The 26697-nt window shown below is 43.7% G+C and overlaps 1 protein-coding gene across 8 annotated transcripts in view; it reads right to left on the bottom strand.

The window, feature by feature from the left end:
- Positions 1-9111: 9111 nt before the first annotated feature.
- The window catches only part of LOC140457204 (uncharacterized), a 62814-nt gene continuing 45228 nt past the window's right edge, over positions 9112-26697 (bottom strand). For 2 of the 8 annotated variants that reach the window (XM_072551272.1, XM_072551271.1), the window contains exon 3: positions 9112-10403. In XM_072551272.1, coding sequence (XP_072407373.1) covers positions 9251-10403 — 1153 coding nt within the window. In that variant the 3' untranslated portion in view covers positions 9112-9250. Of the gene's footprint in view, positions 10404-11499; positions 11693-19579; positions 20309-26697 lie in introns of those variants that run through there. The other 6 variants (XM_072551273.1, XM_072551277.1, XM_072551274.1 and 3 more) reach the window with 6 other exon arrangements.

Here is a 26697-nt window from a genome sequence, read left to right as displayed (position 1 = left end):
GCCTGACATCAGTGATGGGTAAGTTGTTGGAAGGGAATCTGAGGGACAGGATTTACATGTATTTGGAAGGGCAAGAACTGATTAGGGATAGTCAACATGGCTTTGTGCACGGGAAATCATGTCTCATCAATTTGAGTATTTTTAAGAAGTGGCAAAGAAGATTTATGAAGGCAGAGTGGTGGACATTATCTATATGGACTTCAGCAAGGTGTTCAACAAGGTTCAACATGGTGTACTGGGGTGAGCAAGGTTGGATCATATGGAATCCAGGGAGAGCTAGCCATTTGGATATAAAATTGGCTTCAGTGTAGGATACAGAAGGTGGTAGTTGATGGTTGTCTTTTGAACAGGAGGCATGTGATCAATGGTGTGCTACAAGGACCCGTGCTTGGTCCACTGCTTTTTGTTAACTATATAAATAATTTAAATGTGAATACAGGAGGAATGGTTAGTAAGTTTGCAGATGATACTAAAATTGGTGATGTAGTGGACAGTGAAGAAGGTCTTCTCAGAGTACAATGGGACCTTGATCAGATGGGCCGATGAGTGGCAGATGGAGTTTAAGATTTGTGAGGTGCTGCATTTTGGTAAGTCCTACCAGGGCAGGACTTATACACACAATGATACAGTCTTGGGGAGTGTTGCACCCCAAAGTCTCTTTGTTCAGCATGTTCATAGTTTCTTGAAGGTGGAGTCACAGGTAGACAGGGTGGTGGAGAAGGTAAGCTTACCTTTTATTGGTCAGTGCATTGAGTATAAGAGTTGGGATGTCATATTGTGGCTGTAAGGACATTAGTTAGGCTGCTTTTGGAATACTGCATTCAATTCTGGTCTCCTGCTATAGGAAGGATGTGAAACTTGAAAGGGTGCAAAAAAGATTTACAAGGATGTCGCCAGGATTGGAGAGTTTGAGCTATAGGGAGAGGCTGAATTGGACCTATTTTCCCTGGAGCATTGGAGGCTGAGGGGGTGACCTAAAAGAGGTTTATAAAATCATATGGGGCATGATAGGTGAATAGTCAAGGTCTTTTTTTCCCAGGGGAGGGGAGTCCAAAACTAGAGAGTGGTTCCCGTGTGGAATGAACTGCCAGATGAAGTAGTGAATGCAGGTACAGTTATAACAGTTAAAAAGCATTTGGATAAGCACATGAATAGGAAACATTTGGTGAGATATGGACCAAACAGAAGCAAAAAAGTGGCACTGGAATCACAGTCGGATTGACTCATTAGACCGAAGGGTCTGTTTCCATGCTGTATAATAGGCATAATGCAGACAGAAGCAATAAATGGGTTCTTCTCAGGATGGCATGCTAATGAAGTACAACAAGGATTGGTACATGAGCCCCAGCTCTTCACTATCTATGTTAATTATTTGGATGTGCCTCTCCCACATCTTGGTAGTCAGCAATATTTTGCATGTAAACGAATCAACTGGAAAACATGGGTGATTTATTGGTATTGCTTAAGAGATGAAAATTACCACAGATGGTTTGGTGGTGGAAATATTGTTCGGTTGTAAGTGATTAGCATTTCTAGATATATAAGAACGAAAGATGAATGAAGGGAATGGAGGGCTGTTGTGGTGGAGTGGTAGTGTCCCTACTTCCGAGCCAAAAGACCAAGTCCTAGCAGCTCCAAAGGAATGTCATAATATCCCTTAACAGGGATATGAGGAAAATACCTGGATGTGAATTGTAATGCAAACTTAGTGGGAATGTGAGCATGAAAGGCTTCAAGGCAACTTAAGATAGGCTAATTGGACAACAGCGCAGCACGGCAATGTGGAGGTGTGTGAGATTGTCCACTTTGGTAGGAGGAACAAAAGAGCACAGTGGCTGGAATGATGGCACAGTGGTAAGCACTGTTGCCTCACAGCACCAGTGACCTGAGTTTGACTCTACACTCGTGCCGGTCTATGTGGAGTATGCACATTCTCCCCCTGTCTGTGTGGGAGTCCTCCCACAGTCTAAAGATATGTAGGTTAGGTGGATTAGCAATTGGAAATGCAGGGTTACAGGGCTGAAAGGGGGGGGGGGGGGGGTGGTGCGGCTGGGGATTAGTTGGTCTGGGTGGGATGCTCTTCGGAGGATTGGTGTGACTCGGATAGCCTGCTTCCACGCGGTAGGGAGATTAGAGATTTGGTAAGTGTTGAAGTCCAAAGCGACCACTGGAAGGTGCAGATGCAGCAGAGCAAGCAAGGAAATGGAATATTGGTCTTTAAGGCAAGAGGATGTGAGTACAGCAGCTAAGAATTAAGATTCCTACAGTGTGGAAACAGGTCCTTCGGCCCAACAAGTCCACACTGACCCTCCGAAGAGTAACCTACCCAGACCCATTCCCTTATCTGAAATTTACTCTTGAATAATGAACCTAACCTACACATCCCTGCACACTATGAGCAATTTAGCATGGCCAATTCACCCTAACCTACACATCCCTGCACACTATGAGCAATTTAGCATGGCCAATTCACCCTAACCTACACATCCCTTCACACTATGAGCAATTTAGCATGGCCAATTCACTCTAACCTACACATCTTTGGACTGTGGGAGGAAACCAGATCACCCAGAGGGAATCCATGCAGACATGGGGAGAATGTGCAAACTCCACATAAACAGTCACCCAAGGATGGAATCAAATTGGGAACACTGGCGCTGTGAGGCAGCAGTGCTAACCACTGAGCCACCGTGCTGCAGGAGTTTCAAATTGAGTAGAATACTCATGAGGGACTCTTGTGACACTGACACTATCCCTACCTTTTGAGCTAGAAGACCTGAGCCTAGACCCACCTGTTCCAGGGTAATAAAATCTCTAAACAGGTTGCTTAAAAAATATCTGGAACACTGGTGTGACTGTACCTGGATAATTGTTTGCAGATCTGGTCTCCTTGCCTTAGGAACGTTGTACTTGCCATTGAAGGAGTGCAGCGATGGTTCACCAATTCAGACAGCTTTCCCCACAATTCTACCTGGCCCCACCCTTCTCTCTTTCTCTCCAACACCCCAGGCCCCTACTCCCACTTGGGAGAACAGGCTTCAACTAGCCACACAATCACCAGAGATGATAGGCAGCCTGTCTCAAGGATGTTAGAGGAAATCCCAGCAACTTCAGGAACAGATTGGTAAGGGACAGCAAGGAGCAGAGGCAGCTGTTCAGATTGTCTCAATCTTAGCCAGAAAGAAACTCCATGAGCTATTTGCACTTGTTGTTGAAGGGGAGTCAGGGATAGTCTCGGGTCTGTGATCTGAATTAGTTTAGACAGATTTGAATAGATTTGGGGTTATGAAAAATCCCAGCAGATTTAAACACTTGCAGGTTTTTGTCCGAGATCTTTAAATAAAATGTAGGTGAGACAATTTGTTTAATTTCGGTGACTTGTGGTTGATTTAAATTAAAAGTGAGAGAAATGGTTCTTAAAATTGCTAAAGAGGTTCTGGGATTTGAAGATGATTCTCAAATTTGCCAAGAAAGTTTAGAAGGAAAGAAAAAGGTCATACTTTTAGAATTAGCAAATAAGTTAGATTTGGATTTAAACAAGAACAAAAGTAATTTGTAAGGAAATTACACAAACATTTAGGTGTGTCAGTGAAACAGACAAGTGCAGTAGAGGTAGAAAAAACTTAACTCCAATTTCCTCAATTGTAATTTAGAAGATTAAACGTAGGGAGAGAAAGGGAAAGAGAGAGAGAGATGGTTCTTAGCTGAGCAAAGAGAGAGAGAATTTGAACTTGAAGTTAACAGGATGGAGATTTAAAAACAGTAGTGATATATATAAATATGTCAAAACTCTGTCACATTTTAATGAGAAAGATGTTGAAGCCTTCTTTATTTCATATGAAAAATTGGCTAGGCAGATGGAGTGGTCCAAGGATTTATGGGTAATGCTAGTTCAAGTTAAATTGGTAGGCAGAGTTAGTGAGGTATTTGCTGTATTGTCAGATGAGGGGTCAAGAGATTATGAAGAGGTTAAACAGACTGTTTTAAGCGCTTATAAATTGGTACCAGAAGCATATAGGCAGTGGTTCAGAAACACAAAGAAGGAACCAGGCCAGAGTTATACTGAAAGAATTAAACATAGTCAATTTGATCGATGTTTGCGTGATTTGAAAATAGATAGGACATTTGAGGCTCTAAGAGAGATTATTCTGCTGGAGGAGTTTAAAAACTCACTTCCAGAGATGGTAAGAATTCATGTAGAGGAACAGAAAGTTCAGGAAGTGAGAAGGATAGCAGAATTCACAGATGAGTACATGCTGTGCATAAAACAAGCTTCCGGCCAGATTTCATCCTGTGAGGGATGAAAGTTGGAAGAAGGGGCGATCCTACACTACTAAACCAAGAGTAGAGAACACTGGTAAGGTTTTGCCACAGGATAGAAAAGAAGCCCAAGAGGGTGGAAAGGAGGTGAAAGGCCTCAAGTGTTTCCACTGTGGTAAAGTGGGACACGTAAGGACACAGTGCTGGTCATTAAAGAAAGGCACTGTGGGAAAAGATGTGGTAAAAGAAGCTAAGCTAGTGGCGTTAGTGAAGGTAGTAAAGGAGACCCCCAAGAAGAGCTGAGGAGCTGCAGGACAGTACACAGTCTAGGCAGGGGCTGGGTATGGAGTTAGTACCTGATCTCGACAAAGAATTCACCTCTGTGGGTAAAGTTTATTCAGAAAGAACAGGGATAGGACAAGAAGTTATTATTTTGAGAGATACAGGATCTAATCAGTCACTGATAGTATGGGATGAGTGAATATGCACGCTTTCTGATCTGTTACCCGACAGTGTGGCAGTTTGTGGGATACTTGGACAGAAATTTGGCGTTTCCTTCTGTAAGGTCAGGTTGGAGTGCCAACTTAAGACTGGGAAAGTTACATTGTCAATCACTCCCAAAGTGTCAGTTCCAGGAATTCAGTTTGTTCTTGGGAATAATTTGGCAGGATCCAAGGTGGGAGTGACACCCCTTGTTATGGAGAAGCCCAAGGAAGACCAGGGGGAGGAGTTAAAACAGAAATATCCTGATATTTTCCCAGACTGTGTGGTAACCAGATCCCAATATCATAAGTCACTGCATGAAGTGAAAAGTAAAGAGAGAAATGAAGGAGTTGAGGTTCAGTTAGCAGACACCCAGTTTGATGGAATGGTGCAGGGAAAACCTGAACAGGTAGAGGGTCAGACAGAAGTGTTTGGTCCTAGAAGGCCAACAAACTTGCAACAGCAAGATAAAATATATATATGTGGATGCGTGCTCTGAAAAGGAGGCAGAGAATATTTCGGAGGGTTATTATTTGAAAGACAGAATCCTAAAATGGAAATGGAGACCATGGCAGGTTAGTGCAGAGGAGAACTGGGTCGAAGTGCACCAGACTGTATTGCCGGTAGCAAACAGACAGGAGGTGTTATGGGTAGCACATGAGCTACCTGTAGGTCACCTAGGGGTACAAAAGGCTCTGGCTAAGGTACAAAAACATTTTTATTGTCTGGAATGCACAAGGATGTGTTTAACTTTTGTCATATGTGTCATACATGGCAAATGGTAGGTAAGCCACAGGCGGGAATAAAACCAGCCCCTTTGTTGCCAATTCCCACATTTGAAGAACTTTTCATGTGAGTTAAAATTGATTGTGTGGGTCCTGTCCCGAGAACTAAAAGCACAGTGGCTCAGTGGTCAGCGCTGCTGCCTCACAGCACCAGGCACCCAGGTTTGATTCCAGCCTTGGGCGACTGTGTGGAGTTTGCACATTTTCCCTGTGTCTGTGTGAGTTTCCTCCGGGTGCTCTGGTTTCCTCCCACGGTCCAAAGATGTGCAGGCCAGGTGAATTGGTCATGCTAAATTGCCCATAGTGTTAGGTGCATTAGTCAAGGGTGAATATGGGGAATGGGTCTGGGTGGGTTACTCTTTGGAGGGTCGGTGTGGACTAGTTGGGCCAAAGGGCCTGTTTCCACACTGTAGGGAATCTAATCTAATCTAAAAGTGGGAACCAGTGCTTGTTAACCTTAGTGGATGTGTCTACCAGATTTCCGGAGGCAATTTCATTACGGAGTATCAAGGCAAAAGGGTAGTAGAGGTGTTAGTAGCTTTCTTCACACAGTGTGGGCTACCCAGAGAGATTCAGTTGGACCAAGGGTCAAATTTTACTGCTAGGCTGATAAGGAGGTTATGGATAGCTTAGATATACAGTACTTTAAATCCAGTGCGTATCAACCCAGGGAGCTTTCGAAAGGTGGCATCAGACCTTGAAGACCGTGTTGAGAGTATACTATCGGGATTACCTGAATGATTGGGCTAAACATTTGTAGTATTTGCCATTAGAGATGCCACAAATGAATCTACTCAGTTTACTCCCTTTGAGTTAATATTCAGCCATGAAGTGAGGGGCCCTTTGAAATTATTTAAAGAAAAATTGACAGGACCAAAGTCAGAGATCTCACAATTAGATTATGTATCAGAGGTGAGGGAGAGATTAAATTGAGTAGGTGAGTTAGCTAAACAGCACTGAAAGAGGGCACAGTGTAGAATGAAGAAAGTGGCAGATAGAAATTCTGAGATTTGGATGTTTTCTCAAGGGGTTACCAATGATAGGAGACCCGTTCAAAGCCAGGTTTAGTGGTCCCTATCAAACTGAGAAAAAGTTGAGTCAGGTGAACTATTTAGTAAAGATGCCAGATAGAAAAGAAAGGTATTGGGTATGTCATGTGGACATGTTGAAACTGTATTATACAGGAGAGAAAGAACTGGAGAAACAGGTGTTAGTTACTGCCCCACAGAGTGAGGAATCAAATCCAGAGGATATGGATTTTGAGGTGTCTCACATAGATTAAAAAATGAAGAAGTCCTTGAGGAATGGGATAGATTAGTAAGCTACCTGTCTCAGGAGCATAGAACAGAGTTGAAAGATTTGTTTCTACAGTACAAGGACATATGTAAGAATCAGGTGGGGAGGACTAATGCTATTGTACATGAAGTAGACATAGGGAATACCGTTCTGATAAAACATTACCCCTATCAGCTTAATCCTGTCAAAGCCACACAGGTCCATATGGAGGTGGAGGCCATACGCATGGAGGACATCATCGAACAAGCTAGAGCACATGGAGTTCGCTGATCAGCTGAGTTCCCAAACCCGATGGGACTCAACGATTCTGCGTGGATTATCGGAAGATCAACGCCGTTGCAAAATCGGACTCATAACCAATTCCTGGATTGGAGGACTGCATTGAGGAAGTTGGACAAGCCAGTTACGTCACCAAATTGGATTTAATGCGTGGTTACTGTCAGGTAAATGACAGGTGAATGAAATTTCTGCGTTTAATCAAAATGGGCTCTATCAGATGCCCTTTGGAATGAAGAACACACCCGCCACATTCCAAAGACTCATGAACAGAGTTGTGGTTGGGTTAACAAACTGCGCAGTCTATTTGGACAATGTAGTGATCTTTAGTAAGTGCTGGAAAGATCACGTGGTACAGTTGGCAGAACTCTTTAAACAACTATGAGAAGCAAAACTGGTGATAAACTTAAATAAAACTGAATTTGTGAAAATAGAGGTGACGTTCTTGGGACATAACATCGGTCATGGAAGGTTGACCCCAAGGAATGCAAAGACTAAAGCCATCGAGGAATTTCCATGACGAACGTAGAATAAAGAGGTGCTTCGACTCTTAGGACTCAAAGGATTCTATCGGAAGTTTGTTCCAAACTTCAGCAGTGTCGTGGCACCGTTAACCTATTTGCTGAAGAAGAACACAAAGTTTCGGTGGACAGAACAATGCCAGGAGGCATTCGACCATTTGAAATCGATATTAACCACCAAACCAGTTTTAGCTAAACCAAACTTTTCAAAACCTTTTCAAGTTGTCATCGATGTTAGTGGCACAGGAATTTGAGCTGTACTCCTACAGGAAAATGAGGATGGGATTGAACTGCCCGCTGATTACTTTTCGAAGAAGATTAACATCCACCAGAGGAAATACTCCACAATCAAAAAGGAACTAATTGAGTTTGGTACTGGCCTTACAGAATTTTAATGTGTCTGTCAAGAACAACGTGTCGGACACAGCGTGTACACTGACCACAATCCGCTTACGTTCTTAGAACGTTTTAAAATAAGAATATGAGACTATTTCGTTGGAGTCTTATGTTACAGACTTTTAATTTTAAAATCATACATGTTGTGGGTCAGAAGAATGTAATTGCAGATGCATTATCGTGGATTTAACTGATAAAACATTAAATAAAAAAACTTATCTAAATTCTATGTTTATATAGGTATATGGGAAGAAGTTAAGGTGAAATTATATGAAAGTTTTCAGTATGTTAGGGTTTAAAAGGTTAAAAAAAAGCCATCATTCATTCTGATGGTTCATTTTTTCTTAAGGGGGGAGGTTTTATGAAGATGTGGGTATACCTTCAAGAGAGTTAAAAGTAACACAACTACCAGACCCAGCACCAAGTGTACTCAAAAATGGTAACAATGTAACACTGGGTCAAACAACTTGATGAGTTTGTTGCTTGGAGACAAAAACAAATTTGAATTTGGCCAATCAATTTAAATTAAACCCGAAACATAACAAACCCCAATCAAGTTTGAATTGAGTATATTGGCTTTTAAGATTGTCAATGATACAATTTGATGTTCTGGAGTATAACACTGGGGAAAATTGAGGACTAGGGAGGAGAACTGCCATGGCCCAGCATATAAACAGACTGCCTGAAAACAGGTTTCTCTTAAAAGTACCTTTTCGATCAGTAGCTTGTGACGCAGAAATTCAAAACAAGAAGAAAAGACACAGTCAGTTCTGAAGACAAGAGCTTACAGCTGCCTGGTTTTGAGATAAGAAGTGTTGTTTTGTAAATCTTAATTGGGAGTTTTATCAGACTAGTATAGAAGGGAGGGTAACAGGTTAGAGAAAAAAATTGTAAATAATGGTTAGTTAATTATTCTCTGTTATACTTTAAGAAATAAAGTTATTAATTTTTACTTTAAATAGTTTTTGGTCACTCGATTTTTACCGATTACTGCATGGGATAAATCTTTTCTGTGCTGCTAGTTTTAAATTAAGCAGAAGGGTTTACCGGTGTCGTAACAAAATTGCATTAGAGAAATTAAGAAAACTGTATACTTTTTATGTGTAAGACAAAGGTTATTTATTTAATTTACACAGTATTACCACCCAGATTGGGTTGAGTTTATTTGCCTCAGGAGAATTAGAGCCCACTAAACATAGTTCAGGCCTGGATGTGATTAAGAGCAAACTTCAATCACTGTGGTTCCTCGTGAATTCGCTGGTGTGTCAGCAAGTTGGATGAACGAGCAAATCTCTTCCCACACTTGATGCAGATGAATGGCCGTTCCCCAGTGTGAACTCGCTGGTGTGTCAGCAGGTTAGATGACTGACTGAATCCCTTCCCACAGTCAGGGCAGGTGAATGGCCTCTCCCCTGTGTGAACGCGCTGGTGATTTAGCAACGTGGAAGAGGTGGTGAATCCCTTGCCGCACTCCGAGCATGAGAATGGCCTCTCCCCCGTGTGAACCCGCTGGTGGGCCAGTAGATTGGATAACTGACTGAAGCCCTTCCCACACTGGGAGCAGGTGAACGGCCTCTCCCCCGTGTGAATGCGCTGGTGATTCAGGAGGGTGGAGGAGGTTGTGAATCCCTTCCCACACTTGGAGCAGGTGAATGGTCTCTCCCCATTGTGAACTCGCTGGTGTATCAGCAGGGTAGACGACCGAATGAAACCCTTACCACACTCGGTGCAGGTGAACGGTCTCTCCCCAGTGTGAACTCGCTGGTGTGTCAACAGATGAGATGACTCAGTGAATCCCTTCCCACACTTGGGGCAGGTGAACGGCCTCTCCCCAGTGTGAATTCGCTGGTGTCTCAGCAGGGTCGATAGCTGAGTAAATCCCTGCCCACACTCGGGGCAAGTGAATGGTCTCTCTCCGGTGTGAATTCGCTGATGCGTTAGAAGGTGAGACGACTGGGAGAATCCCTTCCCACACTCTGTGCAGGTGAACGGCCTCTTCCCAGTGTGAACTCGCTGGTGTCTCAGCAGATCAGACGATTGAGTGAACCCCTTCCCACAGTCGGGGCAGGTGAATGGTCTCTCCCCAGTGTGACTGCGCCAGTGAGTTTCCAGGTCAGATGGGCAATTGAATCCCTTCCCACAGTCCCCACATTTCCATGGTTTTTCCCTGTAGTGACCACACTGGTGTTTGGACAGGTCAGATGACTGACTGAAGCCTCGTCCACACACAGAGCATGCGTACAGTTTCTTTCCACTGTCAATGCTACTTTCTCCTTCCATGTTCAAAGGCCGACGATATTCATCTGATGAACTGAGCCCATCTGTCAGGTCTCGAGCGGATGTTTGGTTTGAGCTTTCCATTTGTAAGCCCTCCCTTTCAAATTCTCTGGAAAATGAATTTAGAGCAGGAAACAGTGAGCATAAAGGCTGCTGGATTATCAACAAAAATCAACTGGATCAGTAACATCCTTCAGCCAGGGAACATGCTGGTATCCATGGAGACAAATATGATGGATGAACAGAAACAGGAAATGGACTTCACCAGCTCAACTAGATCTTTGACAGAATCTCCCAAACCCACAACCCACATTGGCCATTTGGGCAAAAGCAGCGGGTGCGCAGGAAAAAATCATCACTTATACAAGAAATATAAGTGGGGTCACACCGGAGACAGTCTGTTCACATGCGCCACGCACCTAATGGTAGGGCCTTGGGTAGCATTGTAGAACAGAGGGACCTACGGGTTCAGGTACGTAATTCTTTGAAGTTTGCCTCACGTATAGACAAAGTGGTTAAAATGACATTTCACACACTTGCCTCCATTGTTCAGCTTCTCAAATATAGGAGTTGGGAAGTCATGTTGAGGTTGTACTGGACATTGGTGAAGCCTCTTCTGGAATACGGTGTTCAGTTCTAGTGCCCAATTAAAGGAAGGATATTAATAAGCTGGAGAGGGTTCAGAAGAGACTTATCAGATGTTGTTGTGTGTGGAAGGTTTGAGTTGTAAAGAAAGGCTGGATAGGCAGAGACATTTTTCACTGGAGCTTAGGAGGTTGAAAGGCGACCTTTATAGAGGTTTATAAAATCACGAGGGGTTATAGATAAGGTTAATGGTAGGTGTCCTTTCCCTAGGATGGGGGATATGAAGTGTAGAGGGCACATTTTTAAGTTGAAAGGAGGAAGATTTAAAAAAGGCATGAGCAATTTTTGTTTTTTTTCCACAGAGGATAGCTCGTGTGTGGGAGTGGTGGATGTGGACACAGTTACAATGTTAAAAGACACTTATCTAAGTTCATGAATTGGAAAGGTTTGGAGGTATATGGGCCAAACTCAGGAGTTGGTATAGTTTAGTTTGGAATCATGTTTGACATGAATTGGTTGGACCTAAGGGTCTGTTTCCATGCTGCATGGTTCTAATCTCCCAAACTCGCACCGGTCAGAAGGTCAAGAGCTACTGGTACACAGATAAAAACATCACTTACACGAGAAACATAAGTGGGTTCACACTGAAGAGAGACTGTTCACATGCACCATGCATCTGAGAAGGGATTTGATCCATCGTCTGATCTGCTGAAAAAGCAGAGAGCTCACCAGTGTCTGCTAGGCTTGGACTCTGCTGTTAAAGACATCCAGGACTGAGCCACTTCCAATCTTGACAGTTGGGGTTTATTTCTGCTGATATATAAAAAAAACCCTGTAACTGGAATAGAGTTTAATATCCTGGCAATCAGTTTGCTTGATTTTGTACCCCTTACATTCCAAAATAAAAAAAAACTTTCTGGGATGCTGTTTCTAAGATTTTCAGAGATTAACTCCGATATGTTTTGCTGTTTAGATGTGGTCTCCTCTATATTAAGAACAGCAAAAAAACTTATGGTACAATCTCCAATCAGACTGCAAGCTGACTCCTAAGCTTCTAGTCACTTGTGATATTTGTCCTCCACCTCACTCTCACTCTGACCTCTGTCTCTTGCACTGTTCCAGTGAAGCTCAATGGGAGCTTGGAGGACAGCAACCCATCTTCCAGTTCAGTGTTTTACAACTTTACAGGCTTAGCAGTTTCTGCACCAACTGAAAATTGATAGGATCTGGAATATGCAACTTAAAAAAGATGATGGAAGTTGACTCGAAAAGGAATTTTGGAAGAGAGTTGACAGATTTCTGAGCCTGCGGCACCTACTGTATTACAACCAGCAGCTGGGTGTGCGTGACTATACAAAGTTGATCTTTCAAAGAGACAGCAAAAGCCAAAAGGATCCCTCTGTGCTGCACATTTCTGCAAATTTAGCTCCTCAAGCTAGTTTCAACATGAAATGACATCAGGGATCTGTGACCAAACTCTATGATACTGCCTTTGCCCCATGTAGAATCATACAGAATGGAACCAGATCCTTCGGTCCAACCAGCCTATGCTGACCATAATCCCAAACTGAACTAATCTCACCTTCCAGCGCTTGGCCCCTATCCCCCCCAAATATCTGTTACTCAAGTGCTTATCCAGCAGATTGGGAACGCAATTTACAAAATATATTGCATTTGAAGCCTCCAGAGATACTGAAACAAAAGTAGGAAACATATGGTAGGTCAGAAGATTGCATAGGTTGTTGAAAACAGCAAAGCTACTCAAGGGAAAAAGGATAAATCAGAGTATGAAAGAAAGGCACTGATGTCATGGTATTGCCATTGGACTGGTCTTGGTCAACTTCCACTACAGCAAGTTATTTAAAAATATTTGGAACAGAGAGCTAGTCACATAGAAGACTAATTAACTGTCATAAACTAATCTTGTTTCCCCTGTTTCCTTTAGGGAAGGAAGTCTGACCCCTGCAGCCACACAAACTGATTCGGAATGTTGTTGTGTTTAACAGTTGGGATGTTTTGCTGCAGTTGTGGAGAGTCCTGGTAAGACCACAGCTGGAGTATAATACAGTACCAGACTTCTTATTTAAAAAAAGATATTATAATTTTAGAAGCAGTTCACAGAAGATTCACTCAGTTGATTTCAAAGTTGAGGGGGTACCTCCTGAGAAACATTTGTACTAGTTATACCAGTATACAGCAGAGTTTCAAGAATGAGGTGACTTTATCGTAAGATCCTGAGTAGATTTGACAGGGTGGATGAGGAGGAAACATTTCCAATTGTGTGTGTGTATATATATATATATATATGTCGGGGGGAGTCTTTAGAAACATTCATAATTTTAAAATAAGTGGTCTCCTTTTAGGACGCAGTTTCCTTTGCTCTCAGGCTGCCATGAGTCTCCTACGCTCCCAGTGAAAAAGGTCCCGCCTACCCAGCCTCTCCTTCTAATGCAAACCGTCCATTCCCAGCAACATTCTGGTCAATTTCTTCTGAACCTCTCCAGCTTCACAATATCCTTCCAAGAGCAAGGCAATCAGAACTGGACACAGTACTCCAAATGAGGCTTCACCAATGTCCCATACAACCTCAAGATATCGTCTCAACTCCTATACTTAAACAACTGAGCAACAAATGCAAGGTGGCTAAATACCCTCATAACCACCCTGTCTATATGTGAGTGCAAACTTCAAAGAATTCTGTACCTGGACCCAGAGTGCAGCAGGACCTTGATCAGATGGGCCGAAGAGTAGCAGATGGAGTTTAATTTACATAAATGTGAAGTACTACATTTTGGGAAGGCAAATCAGGGCACTTAATGGTGAGGTCCTGGGGTGTGTTGCTGATCATTGAGACCTTGAATTGCAGGTTCACAGTTCCCTTAAAGTGGAGTAGCAGGTAAACAAGATAGTGGAGAAGGCATTTAGTCTGCTTGCCTTTATTGGCCAGTGCATTGGGCTTAGGAGTTCAGAGGTCATGTAAATCATTAAACTCTCCACTTCTGGTACCCACAATATTCTGAGTGTTACTACACATGTGCTAAAACAAATGAGTTCTTGCTCAAACCTTAAATGTTTCTCCCCCAATCCTGTACAGGACATTGCTTAGGCCACTTTTGGAATACTGTATTCAATTCTGGTCTCCCTGCCACAGGAAGGATATTGTGAAACTGGAAAGGGTTCAGAAAAGACTTACAAGGATGTTGCCAGTGTTGGAGGGTTTAAACTATAGCAGGAGGCTGAATAGGCTGGGGCTATTTTCTCTGGAGTGTAGGAAGCTGAGGGATGACCTTATAGAAGTTTATGAAGTTATGGGCATGGATAGGGTGAATAGCCAAAGTCTTTTCTCTAGGGTAGGGGAGTCCAAACCTAGAGGGCATAGGTTAAGGGTGAGAGGGGAAAGATATAAAGAGGCAACCTAAGGGGCAACCTTTTCACGCAGAGGGTGATGAGTGTATGGAATGAGCTGTCAGAGGAAGTGGAGGAGACCGGTACACTTACAACATTTAACAGGCATCTTGGTGGGTATATGAATAGGAAAGGTTAAGAGGGATATGGACCAAATTCTGGCAGATGGTATTAGATTAATTCAAGATATTTGGGTGGCCTGGATAAGTTGAACGAAAGAGTCTGTGTCCATGCTGGACAGTCTATGACTACCCAAGAGCCTATTTTGAATTGTATAATTTCTGCCCTCGTTTGTTTTACCAAAATGCAATACCTCGTGTTTATTTATTCATTACTTTTGCTCCTAATTTTTACGTTTGAATGAAGGTCCTTGTGCAGAAGCTGAGAATTATCAGAATGGAACCAGGAAATGGAAGTGCAGGAACATGTTTAGTTTGTTCTCTCTGAAGCAAAGTGATTGAGGGGAGATTTAGTAAATCATCCCTGCTGATTACACTTGCAGGAAGTGCACCCATCTCCAGCTCCTCCAAGACCGTGTTAGGGAACTGGAGCTGGAGTTGGATGAACTTCGGATCATTCGGGAGGCAGAGGGGGTCATAGATCGGAGCTATAGGGAAGTAGTAACTCCAAAGATGGCAGATAGATGGGTGACAGTGAGGGGGACTGGGAGGAAGCAGCCAGTGCAGGGACCCCCTGTGGTCGTTCCCCTCAAGAACAAGTATACCGTTTTGGATACTTGTGGGGGGGACGACTTACCAGGGGTAAGTAACGGGGCTCAGGCCTCTGGCACGGAGCCTGTCCCCGCTACTCAGAAGGGAAGGGTGGAGAAGAGCAGAGCAATAATAATTGGGGACTCGATAGTTCGGGGCACAGATAGGCGGTTTTGTGGGAACGAGAGAGACTCACGTTTGGTATGTTGCCTCCCAGGTGCAAGGGTACGTGATGTCTCTGATCGTGTTTTCCGGGTCCTTAAGGGGGAGGGGGAGCAGCCTGAAGTCGTGGTCCATATTGGCACCAATGACATAGGTAGGAGTGCTGAGGATGTTAGACAGGCTTTTAGGGAGCTAGGTTGGAAGCTCAGAGTTAGAACGAACAGAGTTGTTGTCTCTGGTTTGTTACCCGTGCCACGTGATAGAGAGTCGAGGAATAGGGAGAGAGAAGAGTTAAATGCGTGGCTACAGGGATGGTGCAGGAGGGAGGGATTTCGGTATTTGGATAACTGGGGTTCTTTCTGGGGAAGGTGGGACCTCTATAGACAGGATGGTCTGCACCTGAACCTGAGGGGCACCAGTATCCTTGGGGGGAGGTTTGCTAGTGCTCTTGGGGGGGGTTTAAACTAACTCTGCAGGGGCATGGGAACCCAGACTGTAACTTTAGGGTGCAGGACCTGGAGTGTAGGGAGGGTAGGAATATGGTATCAATCTTAAAGGATCGTGCCTGTAAACAGAAGAGTGGCTTGAAGTGTGTATACTTTAATGCCAGAAGTATACGAAATAAGGTAGGTGAACTCGCAGCGTGGGTTGGTACCTGGGAACTTCGATGTTGTGGCTATTACGGAGACATGGCTAGATCAGGGACAGGATTGGCTGTTGCAGGTTCCAGGGTTTAAATGTTTTAGTAGGGTCAGAGGTGGGGGTAAAAGAGGGGGGGGTGTGGCTTTGCTTGTCAAAGATAGTATTACAGCGGTGGAAAGGAAGATGGATGAAGATTTGCCATCTGAGGTAGTTTGGGTTGAGGTTAGGAATAGGAGAGGTGAGGTCACCCTGTTAGGAGTCTTTTACAGGCCTCCTAATAGTCCTAGAATCGTTGAAGAAAGGATTGCGAAGATGATTCAGGAGAAGAGTGACAGTAATAGGGTGATTGTTATGGGAGACTTTAACTTTCCTGATATTGATTGGGAAAGCTATAGCTCAAGTTCGTTAGATGGGTCAGTGTTTGTGCAATGTGTGCAGGAGAGTTTCCTGACACAATATGTAGATAAGCCAACAAGAGGTGAGGCCATACTGGATTTGGTTCTGGGTAACGAACCAGGCCAGGTATTAGAACTAGAGGTAGGTGAGCACTTTGGGGACAGTGACCACAATTCGGTGATTTTTACTCTAGTGATGGAGAGGGATAAGTGTGTACTACAGGGCAAGAGTTATAGCTGGGGGCAGGGAAATTATGATGCGTTGAGGCATGACTTAGGATGTGTGGATTGGAAAAGTAGATTCCAAGGCAAGAGCGTAATTGATATGTGGAACTTGTTCAAGGAGCAACTATTGAGTGTCCTTGATAAGTACGTACCTATCAGGCAGGGAGGAAAGGGTCGTGTGAAGGAGCCGTGGTTTAATAAGGAGTTGGAATCCCTTGTTAAATGGAAGAGGGCGGCCTTTGTAAAGATGAGGCGTGAAGGTTCAATAGGGGCGATTGAGAGTTATAAGGTAGCCCGGAAGGACCTGAAGAGAGAGCTAAGAGCAGCAAGGAGGGGACATGAAAGGTCCTTAGTTGGTAGGATTAGGGAAAACCCTAAGGCTTTCTATAGGTATGTTAGGAATAAAAGAATGACTAGGGAAGGAATAGGTCCAATCAAGGATAGTAATGGGAAGTTGCGTGTGGAGGCTGAAGAGATTGGGGAGGTGCTGAATGAATACTTTTCGTCAGTATTCACTCAGGAACAGGACATTGTTGTCGATATGAATACTGAGGCACGAATAAGTAGAATGGATGGCTTTGAGATATGTAGAGAAGAGGTGTTGGAAATTCTGGCAAGGGTGAAAATAGATAAGTCCCCTGGGCCTGATTGCATTTATCCTAGGATTCTCTGGGAAGCAAGGGAGGAGATTGCAGAGCCATTGGCCTTGATTTTTGTGTCCTCTTTGTCTACAGGAGTAGTGCCAGAGGACTGGAGGCTAGCAAACGTGGTTCCCTTGTTCAAGAAGGGGAGTAGGGATAATCCTAGTAACTATAGGCCAGTGAGTCTCACTTCTGTTGTGGGCAAAGTCTTAGAGAGAATTATAAGGGATAGGATTTATGCACATCTGGATAAGAATGATGTGATCAAGGATAGTCAGCATGGTTTTGTGAAGGGCAGGTCGTGCCTCACAAACCTTATTGAATTCTTTGAGAAGGTGACGAAGGAGGTAGATGAGGGGAAAGCGGTAGATGTAGTATATATGGATTTTAGTAAGGCGTTTGATAAGGTCCCCCATGGTAGGCTACTGCAGAAAATACAGAGATATGGCATTGAGGGTGAGTTGGAGGTTTGGATTAGGAATTGGCTCTCTGGAAGAAGACAGAGGGTAGTAGTTGATGGCAAAGATTCATCTTGGAGTGCCGTCACTAGTGGTGTTCCGCAAGGATCTGTTTTGGGACCATTGCTGTTTGTCATTTTTATAAATGACCTGGAGGAAGGGTTAGAAGGTTGGGTGAGCAAGTTTGCGGATGATACGAAAGTCGGAGGAGTTGTAGACAGTGAGGAAGGATATGGCAGGTTACAGCGGGATATAGAGAAGCTGCAGAGCTGGGCAGAAAGGTGGCAAATGGAGTTCAATGTAGCTAAGTGTGAAGTGATTCACTTTGGTAAGAGTAATAAAAACATGGATTACTGGGCTAATGGTAGACTACTTGGTAGTGTGGAAGAGCAGAGGGATCTTGGTGTCCATGTACACAGATCTCTGAAAGTTGCCACCCAGGTAAATAGTGCAGTGAAGAAGGCATATGGCGTACTGGCTTTTATTGGTAGAGGAATTGAGTTCCGGAGTCCTGAGGTCATGCTGCAGTTGTATAAGACTCTGGTGCGGCCGCTTCTGGAATATTGTGTGCAGTTTTGGTCGCCATACTATAGGAAGGATGTGGAGGCACTGGAACGGGTGCAGAGGAGGTTTACCAGGATGTTGCCTGGTATGGTAGGAAGATCCTATGAGGAAAGGCTGAGGCACTTGGGGTTGTTTTCTTTGGAGAAAAGAAGGTTTAGGGGTGATTTGATAGAGGTGTACAAGATGATTAGGGGGTTAGATAGGGTTGACAGTGAGAACCTTTTTCCGCGTATGGAGTCAGCTATTACAAGGGGGCATAGCTTTAAATTAAGGGGGGGTAGATATAGGACTGATGTTAGGGGTAGGTTCTTCACTCAGCGAGTCGTAAGATCATGGAATGCCCTGCCAGTAGCAGTAGTGGACTCTCCCTCTTTATGGGTATTTAAGCGGGCATTGGATAGGTATATGGAGGATAGTGGGTTAGTGTAGGTTAGGTGGGCTTTGATCGGCGCAACATCGAGGGCCGAAGGGCCTGTACTGCGCTGTATTGTTCTATGTTCTATGTTCTATGTTCTAAAGATAAACGTGATTTTGAGAGGTTTAGACCAAATAGGACGAGAAAAGTAGTTACCATCAGGTGATGATTCAAGGATTGGGGGAGAAATATTTAAGGTTTGAGCAAGAACTCATTTTTTTTAGCACATGTGTAGTAACACTCAGAATATTGTGGGTACCAGAAGTGGAGAGTTTAATGATTTAGAAAGGAAATTTGGCAGGCACTTGAGGGAACTAAAATTGCAGAGCTTTGTGGAGAGAACAGGGAAATGAGACAGATAGTGTTGCTCTCTAGTGAGCTGGAATGAATGCAATAGGCTGAATGACCTGCCATAGTAAACCGAAGACTGAATTGTGCAGCCTCTGCTCATAACGTACCCCCAAGATCTAGGTATATGGTCTGTTCTACTACAACGCAGCAGATGCAATCTCGTGCGACATTGTGTTAGAGAATCACGCAATAGAAATAACGGGATATATGGTGAGATGTTAAAGGGTTAATATGTTTGGCTAACATGTAAGAAAGTGGATATCCGGTGGGGGGGAAGAAAAGGGTGTTTTTGTCTTGCAGGCAGGATGTGACAATCTAATCATACTCTCTAAATGTTGTAGTTTAAGGAATAACCTAATCTCACACTGTTTTAAAGAATAACTTAACCACACATTGTTTTTGGGTGACATTTGACAATGGGGGAGGGGCAGGGGGTTGCGTGCATAACTGACTGTGATGTAAAACCCTGTATAATGGGAGGACAGTTCCCTTGTTCAGAAAGCCTCGCTTGACACACTCCACAAACATCACGAAGAGTGTTAAGTCATCCTCCAAAAATTTGTAGGTGCTGAAATAAATGGTGGCTGTTCACAATAGTTGGCGTATTGCAGTTGCATCAAGCAGGGAACCTAACATTGGGAAAATCAGAGTTAGAGTGAACCACCGAAAGTGTAAGTAAAAATTGAAACAAAAGTAGTAGTTAGCCTAACACAAATGATAGCACAGCATAAGTAAATATTAAAATCGTATATTTTAATGAAATAATACAATAAATCCAGCACAAAGGGATTTCAGAGATTGCTGAGTTACAGTACTGTATTAAGAGAGGGGCAGAGAGTAATCAGCAGTATCATCATTACTTTCAGGTACAGGGTTACGACAAAAAAAAATTTAGTCCAGAAGTGGATGGTTGTGGTTCACTGTCCTCAGAGGTTGTCTTAAAAAAGGCATCTAGTTTTTGCTGTTTTGTCATGTGTCTTCTATTGTGAAGGAGCTGTTCATAGGGTGCCAGACAAGATTTTATGCCATGAACTGCTATCCTACTGCATTCTGCATTGTAGTCATTGCCTTCTAAGAAGAGCTGTAACAGCTTCTCAACTTCCCTCCGAAACAAAAGGGAAGTGGAAAGTTCTCGTGGTGCTGCATCCTGGACTTCACTGTCTCCATCTCAAGCTTCAATTTCTCCTGCAGCAACAAGTTGTTGGAGATCAGTCTCCGTTTCTTCAAATCCAACTTGCTTTGCAAGAGCGACACAATGTTCTTTGAACTGTCAGAGGAGCTTCCAGCAATTAACGCCTTTAAAATCATGAAGAAAATCTGGGAGAGGCCTGTGCCAGAATGCATGCAAGCAGTCCTTACTAACATCCCAGTGATGTCCATAAGACATAGGAGCAGAAATTAGGCCATTCAGCCAATCAAATCTGCTCCGGTATTCAATCATGGCTGATCGGTTCTTGATTGCTAAGGGATCAAAGGTTACAGGGAGAAAGCAGGAAGATGAAAAACCTCTGTCTCTGTTTTAAACATACTCAATGATCTGGCTTCCACAGCCTCCTGTGGCAATGAATTCCACAGATCCACCACTCTCTGCTGAAAAACGTTTCTCCTTCTCTCCATTCTGAAAGGTCTTCCCTTTACTCTTAAAGCTGTGCCCTCAAGCCCCCGTCTCTCCTACCAATGGAAACATCTTCCCAATGTCTACTCTGTCCAGGTCATTCAGTATTCTGTAAGTTTCAATCAGATCCCCCGCTTCAAATCTTCTAAACTCCATTGAGTATAATCCCAGAGTCCTCATATGTTAAGCCTTTCATTCCAGGGATCATTCTCGTGAATCTCCTCTGGACCCAATCCACGGCCAATTTATATTTCCTGAGCTATTGGGCCCAAACTTGCTCACAGTATTGTAAATACAGTCTGACCAGAGTTTTATAAAGCCTTAGAAGTACATCCTTGCTCTTATGTTCTAGTCCTCTTAAGATGAATGACAACATTGTATTTGCCTTCCAAACCACCAACTCAACCTGCAAGTTTACCATAACAGAAACCTGCACAAGGACTCCCAAGTCTGTTTGCACTTCAGATTTCTGAATTTTCTCCCCATTTCAAAAATAGTTCATGCCTCTATTCTTCCTACCAAAGTGTATGCCCTCACACTTTCCCACATTGTATTTCATCTGCCACTTCTTTGCCTACTCTCCTAACCTGTCGAAATCTTTCAGCAGCCTTCCTGCCTCCTCAATAGTGCCTGCCCCTCCACCTATCTTTGTATCATCCGCAAACCTAACCAGAATGCCCTCAGTTCCTTCATCCAGATCATTAAGTGTATAAAGTGAAAAGTTATGGTTCCAATACTGACCCTTGTGGAACATCACAAGTCACTGGCTTCCATTCTGAGAAGAACCCTTTTATCCCCTCTCTCTGCCTTCTGCCAGACAGCCAATCTTCTAACCATGCTAGTACCTTGTCTCTAACACTATGGGCCCTTATGTTACTCAGCAGCCACCTGTGCAGCACCTTATCAAAGGTCTTCTGTCAATAGCATTCTTAAACATTCCTAAAAACATCAACAATAAGGTCAAAAAAAATTGCCCCATCATCCAACCTCTTTTGCTTGACCTGAAGTAAACACAGAGTGGACTTAAGGTAATCAGGGGTGGAATTGCATAATAGCCAATGGGAATTAACGTTTTAAAAAGCCGTTCCCCAATCTACCGATCGCCTTACAGCCAAATCGCATTGATGAAATGTGCGGTATAGGAGAATGAGGCGTAATTAGGGCAAATCTGTGCTGCTGTCCCAGGGACGTTCACACAGTACTGGTCTGAGGTAACAGATGAGCCCCTCAGTGACTGCTTGGAGTCCATGGACTGGTCTATAATCAAGAACTCAGCCACCAATCTAAAGGAGTACACCACTACCGTCAGATACTTCATCAGTAAGGTCTGCGTTCCAAACAAATTCATCCCGGTGTTCCCAACTGGAAACCACGGATGAGCCAGGAGATCCACTCCCTGCTGAAATCTAGGGCTCAGGCATTCAAGTCGGGTGACCCTGTCCTTTACAGAAAATCTAGGTACGATCTTTGCAAAGCCACCAGGAATGCCAAGAAACAATACCAGATTAAACTGGAGTCGCAGACTAGCCACAGCACCACACGTCAACTGTGGCAAGGTTTAATGATATAATGGGCTACAAAGGGGGGGGGTTGAGTAGAATCGCTGACAATAGTGCTTCCCTCCCCAATGAGTTCAATGCATTCAATGCTCATTTGGAACAGAAGGTGATTGAAATGATGTCACCTGCCCTGACAGCCTCGAGTGCACTTGTACCCACAGTCACCACCGCAGACTTCAGATTGACCTTTTTGAGAGTGAACCCTCGGAAGCAATTGGCCTCGATGTCCCCAGTCATGCACTCAGATCCTGCGCGGACCAACTGGTGGGAGTATTCACAGACATCTTTAATCTCTCCCTACTCCGATAGGAGGTTCCCACCTGATTCAAGAAGACCATGATCATCCCCATGCCAAAGAGAAATCAGGCAATGTGCCTTAATGAGTACTGCCCGGTGGCTCTTTATGAAGTGCTTCGAGAGGTTAGTAATGGCATCAATTGCAGTCTCCCAGATTGCCTTGGTCCATTACAAATCGTCTACCACCACAATAGATCCATGGCAGACGCCATCACCCTGGCCCTATACTCATCTCTGGAACACCTGGATAACAAGGATACCTCGGAGGAGAAAGTGAGGACTGCGGATGCTGGAGATCAGAGCTGAAAAGGTGTTGCTGGAAAAGCGCAGCAGGTCAGGCAGCATCCAAGGAGCAGGAGAATTGATGTTTCAGGCATGAGCCCTTCTTCCTGAGGACACCTACATCAGATTCCTGTTTATTGACTTTAGCTCCACTTTTAAACACCATAATTCCAAACAAACTCATCTCCAAACTCCGAGACCTGGAACTCTGTTCCCCATGCTGTAGCTGGATCCTTGACTTGTTAACCCGCAGACCACAATCAGTTAGGATAAGGAACAAGACCTCCTCCACGATAATCCTCAACACCAGGTGCCCCTCAAGGCTGCATACTCAGCACCTTACTGTACATATTTATACACTTATGACTGTTTGGCCAAATTCAGCTCAAACTCCACTGACAAATTTGTTGATGACACCACTATAGTAGATTAGATTACTTACAGTGTAGAAACAGGCCCTTCAGCCTAACAAGTCCACACCGACCCTCCGAAGAGCAACCCACCCAGGCCCATTCCGCAGCAGAGTTTTACATGATCTTCAAAATGACAGGGTGGTTGATTGTGCAAAACCAACCATGAGGTGTGTTAGGATTGTTTATGTTGAGAGATGACAAGAGTTTCAGCAGAAGATGAACTGAGACTAGGGGACACTTTGCAATAGGACTGGAGGTGGAAAAGATGGTCTTGGAAAAGATGGTCTTGGCGATGACTGGAATATGTGGTTAAAGCTTACAGAGTCATACAGCACTGGTTCTGTCCAACCAGTCCATGCAGACCATAATCCCAAACTAAACTAGTTTCACCTGCCTGTGTTTGGCTCATGCCCCTCCAATTATTTCCTATTCATATACCTATTGCAGATGTTTTAAATGTTATAACTGTACCTGCATCCACTACTGCCTCTGGCAGTTCATTCCACACACTATCCACTCTGCAAAAAAGACATGGAGGCAATTATTTTAAAAAAAATCTTTCTCCCCTTACCTTAAAAGTATGGCCCCTATTGAAATCCCCCATCCTAGGGAAAAGACACCTGTCATTCACATTTTTAATACCCCTCATGATTTTATAAACCTCTATGGGGTCATCCCTCAGCCTCCCACACTCCACTGAAAAAAGTCCCAGCCAATCCAGCCTTCCTTATAACTGAAACCCTCTATTTCCAACAACAGACTGGCAAATCTCTTCTGAACTCTCTCCTGGTTAATAATATCCTTCCTATAACATGGAGACCAGAACTAGATACAGTATTCCAAAAGAGGCCTCACCAATGTCCTGTACAACCTCAATATAACATCCCAATACCTATATTCAAAGGTCTGAGCAATGAAGGTAAGCATGCTAAATGCCTTCTTAACTACCGTGTCTACCTGTGACACAAACTTCAAAAAACTAGGTACCTGAACTCGAGTTGAAATGCTGTGCACTCTGGTTCAATTTCAGACAAGGGTGGATGGAGCTGGTGGTGGGGAATCGGAGTCTGTAGTGGGGTGTAAAGTAGATTGCTTCAGTTTACCCAATATTTAAATGAAGTATATTTCTAGTATTGGAGATGAAGGAAATGTCCAATACTGGATGGGAGACAAGTCAGAACAGTCTATGACTTGTTGGGAGACTTAGAGGAATGGTCTTCATAGATGCGGTTATCTAATCTTTCTAATGTCATGGAGGTTGAGGATTTGGGAGAGGATGAAAAGTTTTTGGCAGAGTTGTACATCTAAAAAATCCCTCACCTTCATGTCTCTCCCACTTCTCTCTCTCTCTCTCTGTTTATGCCACCATACTCTTATGTAGATCCAAATTGGGTGGTAAGTTCACTTCACTGAAAGACCAGTTAGATTTTTTTTAAAATCGATTTAGCACTTTACGATCACTGTTTCCTTTGTGACGGCTCCACAAATTACCAGATTCATTCAGCTCCATTTCACAACCTGCCTTTGTGTTTCTGTGAGTTTGCTCATTCATTTTGTCTGTTTTAAATCAATTTTACAGAATATTTAGAAGAGAATTTGCAGTTGGGAATCAATTATCAGGGCCTGAATAAAACTGGATTTTAAGCGTGGAAGGAAACATCACAGTTTACAGGTGGAGTCACACAGGGAAGAAACTGGAAACGTGGACACTGTGAGGATGAATTCAGTTACCCATCTGAGCTGGAAAGCCATCGACACATTCACACTGGGGATAGGCCATCCATCTGCTCAGTGTGGAAAGGGATTCACTCAGTTATCCCATCTGTTGACCCATCACGGGTGAGAGACCATTCACCTACTGTCAGTGTGGAAAAGGATTTACTTGTTCATCTCAACTGCTGACTCTGGGAAGTATTATAAAAGCTCCTGTGAACTGATGTGGCATAGATGTGCTCACACTGACGAGAGACCTTTTTAAATGATCAGACTGTGGGAAGTGCTATAAAAGTTCCAGCAATCTGATGCACCATCAACTTGTTCACACTGACGAGAAACTGTTCAGGTGCTCTCAATGTGGGACAGGGTTCAAAAGATCATCTCAACTCACCATGCACCAGCCAACTCATATTGGGGAAAGGCCGTTCATCTGCTCAGTGTGGCAAGGGATTCATTCAGTTATCTGACCTCTCAATACACAGGCGAATTCACACTGGGGAGAGACCTTTTCAGTGCTTGGACTGTGGGAAGTGTTATTAAAGCTACGGAGAATTGATGCTCCAATGATGTGCTCACACCGGGGAGAGACTCTTTCAATGCCTAACCTGCGAGAAATGTTTTAAGAGTTCCAGCGACCTGATGTCCCATCAATGTGTTCACACTGATGAGAGACCTTTTAAATGCCAAGACTGTGGGAACAGCTATAAAAGTTCTGGCGAACTGATGTGACATCAACATGTTCACACTGCTGAAAGACCGTTCAGATGCTGTCACTGTGGGACTGGGTTTAGACTATCTTCGCAACTGATTGTACACCAGCAAATTCACACTGGGGAGAGGCCGTTCACTTGCTCAGTGTGTGGGAAGGGATTCACTCTATCGTCAAATTTGCTCATGCACCAACGAGTTCATACTAGAGAAAGACCTTTCAAATGCACAGATTGTGGGAAGTGCTATAAAAGTTCCAGCGAACTAATGCATCATCAACACACACTCACTCTCAAGAGACCTTTTAAATGCTCAGACTGTGGGAAATGCTTTAAAAAGTCTGGGGACCTGATGTAACATCAGCGTGTTCACACCACTGAGACACCGTTCAGGTGCTCTCACTGCAGTACTGGGTTCAGGCAATTATCTCATCTCACTACACACCAGAGAACTCTCACTGGGGAGAGGCCGTTCACCAACTTGCAATGTAGGAAGGGATTTAGTCAGAAATCCAACCTGCTGAGATACCAGCAAGTTCACAAGTTACAGCGATTGCATTCTGCTGCTCGTCACATCCAGGACTGAACCAAACACACAGTGGACTATTTATAATGACAGACTGGCAGTCCAATTCTCAAGATTAATGTTTTTGTGAGCAGTCTAATGAATCGGCTTTCAATTAGTCTTTTGCGTCCTTCAATGATAAATGCAGTGAGTGCAGGGAGCTGCTTCCTTAGACAATGTGATTAGCTGCCTCTGCAGTTTGCCTCCTTTCTGAGACCCCACCGGGCCAAACAGTTGCTGAAGATAGAATCTTGGCCGAGCCCTGAACCCGCACCTTTCTGCAGTGTTCTCCACTCTCCCGTCATGCTCAGTGACAGCTCATCTCATCCAAAAGTCCCACCTTCCAGTCCCTTGACCTTCTTCCCGCTAAACCTCCAACTTCAGCATGTTAATTGATATTATTAGCTTGTCTTTTTGAAATAAGTTTTATTTATAACTGGTGAACTCTGATTATTAGGAAGACTATCAGGAGAAGCAAGGTTTTATTGGTTGCAAGATTAATCATATTTGTAAAGCTTTGGTCAGTGGGCTAAAGAGTGGCAAATGGAGTTTAATTTGGATAAATGTGAGATATTACATTTTTGTAAAACAAGCAGGGGAAGGACTTGTACAATTAAAAGCAGTGTCTTGGGGTTCATGCACATAATTCTTTGAAGCTTTAAACCAAAAATTGGCCGTGTAGTGGAAAGTGTAGAG

The sequence above is a fragment of the Chiloscyllium punctatum genome, chromosome 31 (genome assembly GCF_047496795.1).
Source record: "Chiloscyllium punctatum isolate Juve2018m chromosome 31, sChiPun1.3, whole genome shotgun sequence".
Lineage (NCBI taxonomy): Eukaryota > Metazoa > Chordata > Chondrichthyes > Orectolobiformes > Hemiscylliidae > Chiloscyllium > Chiloscyllium punctatum.
This window is presented reverse-complemented; position numbering and strand designations above follow the sequence as displayed.